Source organism: Nansenia antarctica (assembly GCF_963989245.1).
Source record: "Nansenia antarctica genome assembly, chromosome: 3".
Classification (NCBI taxonomy): Eukaryota; Metazoa; Chordata; class Actinopteri; order Argentiniformes; family Microstomatidae; genus Nansenia; species Nansenia antarctica.
The window spans coordinates 46,817,963-46,824,724 of record NC_137688.1 but is presented as its reverse complement, the minus strand read 5'-3'; the positions used below and the strand labels follow the sequence as shown (position 1 = coordinate 46,824,724).

Sequence of the window (6,762 nt, the reverse complement as noted above, 5' to 3'; positions counted from 1 at the left end):
GACAGTTTAGTCGCTGACATGTTTCTTCACATGACACCGCTATGGTCACGGACTGCCAATCTGCTGACTGTCCGAGTGAAAGTGCTCAGATGACTAGGACTATTTTAGCCCTCTCACCAAAACAATAGAAACAGTATCGTCTTCTAATCTAGCCTTTACAATATTCCCTTGTTTGCATTGCGTTATTATTGTAGCCTCCACAGTACGCCGTTGAATATCGCTACGTTGTTACGGGTTATTGTCGGTGGTAGCCTACAGTATAAGGTTTCTTTCTGACAAATGACTTGCAATACCTTTTCCCGCAGACAGGGGGCAGTCTGAGGCAAGGTGCAAGCAAGTACACTCATTCATTGTCTTTTTGACAAGGCAACACCGACTGACAATATCTGTAATAAACAATTATTGTGAAAAGAAGGCCCACAATGGGCATTGATCAAACATAATGACTGTGTCTTTCAATATCACAAGTCTGTAAATACTGGAATAAGAATTAGGCCTACATTATGCCTCAAGGCTCTACTCCCACCCATATAAGTAGACCTAGGTTACATTATGCATGGTTGACAGGTAAGATATATGGCTAGTGTATTGATGGCAAACTCTTTTGGAGATTAACATAAAATCACTCGTTGGCACAAAAGTGATCAATCACCCACTCTCAAACGACATTAATGATCAACTTGTCTCTGAAGTGGGATTATATCATTGCCACTCATGTCAGATATGCTGCATAACACATCCGCATAATTGCACTTCACCTCAATGGGACCAAGAGGGTTTAAATCCAGGTCTCCTGCGCGCTACAAGACTGTTAGTCTGCTGAGATAAAGTCTAGGCATTAGCTCTGGGAGCTCACGCAAGGTGTCAGGGCTCAGGCTAGGTTAATCATCATGCAAAGAAACAATCCAATTGCACAGTATAGCCTACTAGTTGCATTGCAATTCCAGTTGTATATTCCAAAATGTCTCATGTTGTAATTGAATGGAAACAACTTGTGATGCATTTGGATGTGTGTGTGTGTGTATGTGCGTGAGTGTGTGTGTGTGCATGTGTGCGTGCGTGCATATTTGTCAGTGCATTAGTGTACTGACTGTAGATACATGTGTTTCAGATGTGTGAAGGCAGAGGGTCTGCGTGAGGGGAATAGAGAGTGGGCGAGAGTGTCTGTGTGGGGGCAGTGTTACAGTGTTTCCCCCACCCTGGAGGCTGATGAGGGGGAGAGGCTTGAATACAAGCACCTCCTCTCCTCCTCCTCCTCCTCCTCCTACCCCCCCCCCCCCCCCCCACACACACACACACACACACACACACACACACACACACACACACACACACTCACAGAGGACAACTCCTCCACATTGAGCAGCCCTTTTTGATAAGTACACTCAGCTCCAGGTTTCCATGGCAACGTGTTGCTTCTGATGACGTAATGTAGGGAGAGACCATGGAAAATGTCCAGTAGATCACAGGAGAAAACGAGAAGAAAGTTTTGTGTGTGTGTGTGTGTGTGTGTTTGTGTTTGTGTGTGTGTGTGTGTGTGTGTGTGTGTGTGTGTGTGTGAGTGTGTGTGTGTGTGTGTGTGTGTGTGTGTGTGTGTGTGTGTGTGTGTGTGAGAGAGAGAGATATGTAGTATTAACAGTCCAAAAACTAAGAAAAATGGTCTCCCCCTTTTCCCCCATTTTTTCCTCAATGAGTGTCCTCTTCCCAGACTCCCCATTCACAAAAGTGTCATGGTGTAATTGCTCTGACCCTTGCACAGCCATTGGCTGTAAGACCCCTTCTGCTACAGTACTTCCTTTTAAAGAGATCTGCATGACACACACACACACACACACACACACACACACACACACACACACACACACACATATACACGTGTGGATTTAAAGAGAAGGAGAGAGAAAAGGAAACAGGTAACAAGACAACAACAGGGAGGGTAAGAAAAGGAGAGAAGCAGAGAATGTGTGTGTGTCTGTGTGTGTGTGTGTGTGTGTCTGTGTGTGTGTGTGTGTGTGTGTGTTTGTGTGTATATGGCCAGACAGCACTTGTATGGCCCTTCCATAGCTCATTACTCATTAAACACACAGAAATGTTGCTTTACTGTAACCAAAAGTTGTTTTTCATTTCACCCCCCCCCTTTCTCTTCTAGTATAGGAAATGGCTCCTTAGAGATGTGGCAAGCATTACTGGAAGGCTAGGAAGGAGAGTACCCTTGGCCTTTGAAAACTAAAAAACACCAGGACATACCACATCCTCTCACGCGAACACAGTGAGTATGGGCTAGACGTGTGTGTGTGTGTGCGTGCACGTGTGTAAGAAATGCACATGTGGTAGTGTTTGTTACCCCGTAGCCATAATGTTCAGCTTTATACATGGACTTGGTCTCTGGAGGAACAGTTTGTGCTGTAATCTATCTGACCCTACGTTTTATGAATGGGCTATGTAATAATGTCATTGGCTTGGGACAGGAGCCAATCAGAAGCAGTGGGACTGAATGACTAAATGAATGAATGATTGTTGTAGGTGTGTGTCTAACCTCTTTGCTTATTCAATGGTTTCACTGAGATTTTCGTTTGAAGTTTGATATACAGTAATGTGATGTGAATTTAGCTCATTGTGTGTGTGTGTGTGTGTGTGTGTTAGTTTTTGTATGTGTCTGCAGTCTTCCAAACGACTCCTTCTCACACACTGACCTAGTGTGTCTATTGCAGGCTATACATAGCTGTTGGAAACACACCGGAACAATAGCCAGCTTTCTACACCAGTGCCAGTGCGTGCCAAGGCTATCTAGCGGCCAGCCTTTGCGAAAAATCTCTGGTTTGTTTACATTTTGAAGTTTGTGTGGTGGAGAACAATAAAGGAGACACTTGCAACATGTCAAATAGCTATCCAACAATAGTTATACAACAGGTTTGGGCCACTCTCTCTCTCTCTTTGCCTTTTTCATCTCCCCAACCTCTGTCTTAGTTATGATGATCAGTCTATTATAGATCAGTCTATCAGTCATACTATAATAGTAGAGTGGTGGAACTCCCTTTTTCCATTTTTTGTTAAACAAGGTAAAACATGTCTTAACCATACTAACATCTTCTCTTCTCTTCTCCTCTCTATTCCCCAGTCTCTGGAACAATACCTGTTTCCGAAACAGCATTTTTCAAACCTGGTCAGGGAGACCCACAAGATGTGCAGGCTTTTGTTCAACACCTGATTCTACTAAACAAGGTCTCGTTGTTATTAAATCAGGTGTTTCCTGGACGAGGATTGAGGAACCCTTTTCTAGAACAAGTAAAGGTCTAGACTAGACTCTCTATTTTGAAGGCTGCAAGCTATGCTAGCCCCTTCTTCTTTTTGCACCCTTAGACTGGGTGGTATTTTTGTCACGTTACTTACACCTATCCAGTGGTTTTAGAACTACAGTATGTAGGTGTGTTTGAGTTTGTGTCTGAGGTGGACAGGTACGTGATTGTCATTTTACTGCATATCTAGTCCACAGCGGCAGACCTGGAACTGAATGGAACTAGTATAATGAAATCAGTTTTTCTCGAGGAAGCCAATGAGCCACATGATCTATCTCATGATGGACTTTACTTAATTAATTTAGGGTATTCTGAGAGCCATTTCTGTCCATTATGAGAGCCACACACAGGTCAGAAAGAGAACTGGAGGAGTCTTTGGACAGCAGTGGTATTTGGAATGATTGTGGGGGTTCGGATCTTGACCTTGCATTTGTTGTGTGTGTACATGGGTGTGCACTTTTGTGTGTTACACAGTATAGTTAAGTGTCAAGTGTTGGTGTAAGTCAATAGTTGCAGTGGAGAGTGCAGTCTCACATCAGTGTATGACGCAACCTGGTCCTACACACACACTCACTCGTGGTCAATGGTGTTTCCATAGCCATATAAGGGCACAGACCCTCACCCATCCCTTACCTGGGCCTCAAGATTTCAACCAATCAGTAGCTGGCGGAGAAAAAGGCTAGACAGGTTCAGTGGCATAATGGAAACAGTGCTGGAAAATATGCTTCGTCACTCGACACACAGCTGGACTCGGATCAGCCTTTCAGTTTTGGCATAGTTGTAGGTTAGACTCCAGTAGGTAGATCCTGAATACAGTATGTTATCTGATTAATGGATTTCACCAAGAAAGTTGAAATGTAGCCCTCAATGCCTTTTAGTTTTGGCATGGTAGTTGTAGGTTAGACGTGAGTAGGGAGAACCTGCATATGTGGTCTAACAAATATACTTCTTTCTTTTCTAGAACGTCCTGGACACTGCACGGGACCTGACGACAGTTCTACACAGCAACAGAAGACTGGTGGGACAGTGATAGTCTTCCTTGCAGTGAAACACCAACCTCACTGAAGCCATTGGGGACTAATTATTGTCCTGGAATGGTGGCCATACAGCTCAATGTTGGAGTTGTGCACCAAGGCTGAACATGGAGACGCAGGGATGCTCTTAATGAGGCTATATTCAATTAGATTCAAGTGATCTCAGCTGGATGTGTTTAATTAGTCACAAGCTCTCAGGTATGCACCGTTGGCCCAGGGACAGGAGAGTGTGCCAAGGTGGCCATTTTGGCTCTGTGTGGTAGCTGGATGGCCATTGCGTGTCCTTCAGTTGCTCAGTAGTCAGTGTAGATCCTGTGGGGCAGGCAGCAGCTACATCTGGCTACTGGGTCTCTGATGGCTGCAATTTTCTGTGTCTGAAATGTAGGCTGGATTCCAAATTGTCCCTGTTCCCTTAGGCACTCTTGTAATTAACAAACTTTAGAAATCTGGTAGGTTCTGTACCTGGCATACAGTGTAGAATTCTGTGTGGGTGATTCTACAGCTACATTGTCTGCTGGGTTTCAGGCCCTACTCAAAAAACGACCTCAACGTCATTTGAATCTCCTTGGGTAAGTTATTTTCACATGAGCATTTCAGTGACTATACTTTTGTATCAGAAAATAAATAAATGCTATATAAGCAACATTTGGTCATTTCTTGCTATGTCTGCAGTGTATTTGAGTTGGGGGGATATCCCAATACATTCATTCTTTGATTAGCAAGTTACCTGTAGTTTAAAATAAATTAAAGCTCAACGCACCCCTTTCTTCTTAGTATTATATCCAAATGTTGGGTCAAAATAATGACTTGCATGGATAATTTGACAACTTTGTGTTTAATGACTCATCATAAAACATTCTTCAAACAATAAAACAATTTCAATGTCTGTTTATGTACAATGCTTGCTAAGCAGTTTTATTCATATAGAAAATGTAAGAGGAGTTGTGTTAAAATGACAAAACTCCCTCAAATTTAATGGCAGGTACTCTGGAAAAAATAACAGCATTCCATCAACAAATATTTTCAAGCAATAAATATGTATTTATAAATAGTGTAAATTTACATCAAGATTAGAAACATAACGAAACAAAATCACAAATTAAACTTTATTCCTTAAATCTATGTGCAACCCATTTTCTTTGTGACTTGGCTGTTAATTTTTTTTCTAAGTTTTTCCTTTTTTACCTAAGAAACAAAACTGAACGTCGCAGTTCCAAAATAACAAGACAGAGATAAAACATAAAAGCCGTAAAAAATTATATCACCTAAACTCTTCACATTACAAACTTTTTTTGTAGATTTTGCCATCCAAAGAGTCTTAAAATTACTATCTACCATACAAAAAGACCAAGTAGGCTAGTGCTCCTTAGAGGGAAGGGAAAACCTGGAGAATTCAGGGGAAACAAGGGATCACATCTCAGCCCGTTAACAGAATACAAAAAAGAGAGAGAAACAGGTTGTCAAGTCAGTAGTCTTAGGGTGGTGTTGCCAGTTGTGACAGATACAATATCTACAAAACATCTTCACTCATTAATAGTGCCCCCCTTTCCCAACCACTTTTGATTAAGTCCTCCATTGAAATAGAGCTGAACCATTGTCATGAGAGGGGGAGTCCTGTGTTGGAAAGTGCGCTCTCTGGCGCCACCCTCAGTTGTGGGGGTTGACACGCCGCACTTTTGACAGGTTGCATAGACACACACGCAGTCGCTGCCGCCTCCAGCCATTGCTATGGAGACCAGCCATACGGGGAGACTGCCTCAACTTTCCTGAATATCAGAAATGGTCCGTTTTTGTGTTTTAGAAATGTAAAGTTCCTGTAATGCGCTTGGTCGCCCCACAGAAGTTGATGGGATGTTTAATGTCAAGATGAAGATGAATGCAGAGGTTGGGCCTGAGGGGGGAAAAGAAAAACAGAAACAGCATTAAGTCACTTTCTTGTACCATGTATCTGTTGCTGCCTGTCTGACCTGGCATTGTACTTCTGTCAATAAAACTCATGGAGATCAACCCTCTAAAAAGTTTGAAAGATCAACATTTGAAAAAACTTAATTAAAATAAAGTGACTTACTAATGTGAACTGGTCGTAGACCTGCATGAGGTCGTCCGTTCTGTGCTGCTCCAGAACCACAAAGTTCTCTAGCTCGGCACTGCCTTTCCTGGCACAGTCCTGGCAGTGCACTACGTGCTGCTTCCTGGTGAACAGCTCACTCCTCACAAACAGCAGGTTGAACACCTCCACCTGGAGCAGACAGGGGGCAGTCACACCACAGGACATTTAGTTACTCCCTGCTACCACTGGCCTTCACTCAGTTACTTTCTAGCATCAACGTGTGTGTGTGTGTGTGTGTGTGAGAGAGAGAAACAGATGCTGCACAGAACCCGTGGTGTGTGCGCTTGGGAAAAGAAGAGAGGATTGAAATGGGCTGTGGCCA

The 6,762-nt window shown here is 43.1% G+C and overlaps 1 protein-coding gene across 1 annotated transcript in view; it reads right to left on the bottom strand.

Moving 5' to 3' along the window:
• Window positions 1-5,224: 5,224 nt before the first annotated feature.
• Window positions 5,225-6,762, bottom strand: part of LOC308152997 (lysine-specific demethylase 6A-like) — a gene marked incomplete at its 5' end in the record, with an annotated part of 42,215 nt that continues 40,677 nt past the window's right edge. Inside the window, 2 exons of the mRNA XM_080526078.1 lie at window positions 5,225-6,221; window positions 6,399-6,569. Of these exons, the coding sequence (XP_080382204.1) occupies window positions 6,192-6,221; window positions 6,399-6,569 (201 nt within the window). The 3' untranslated portion in view covers window positions 5,225-6,191. The remainder of the gene's footprint in view (window positions 6,222-6,398; window positions 6,570-6,762) is intronic.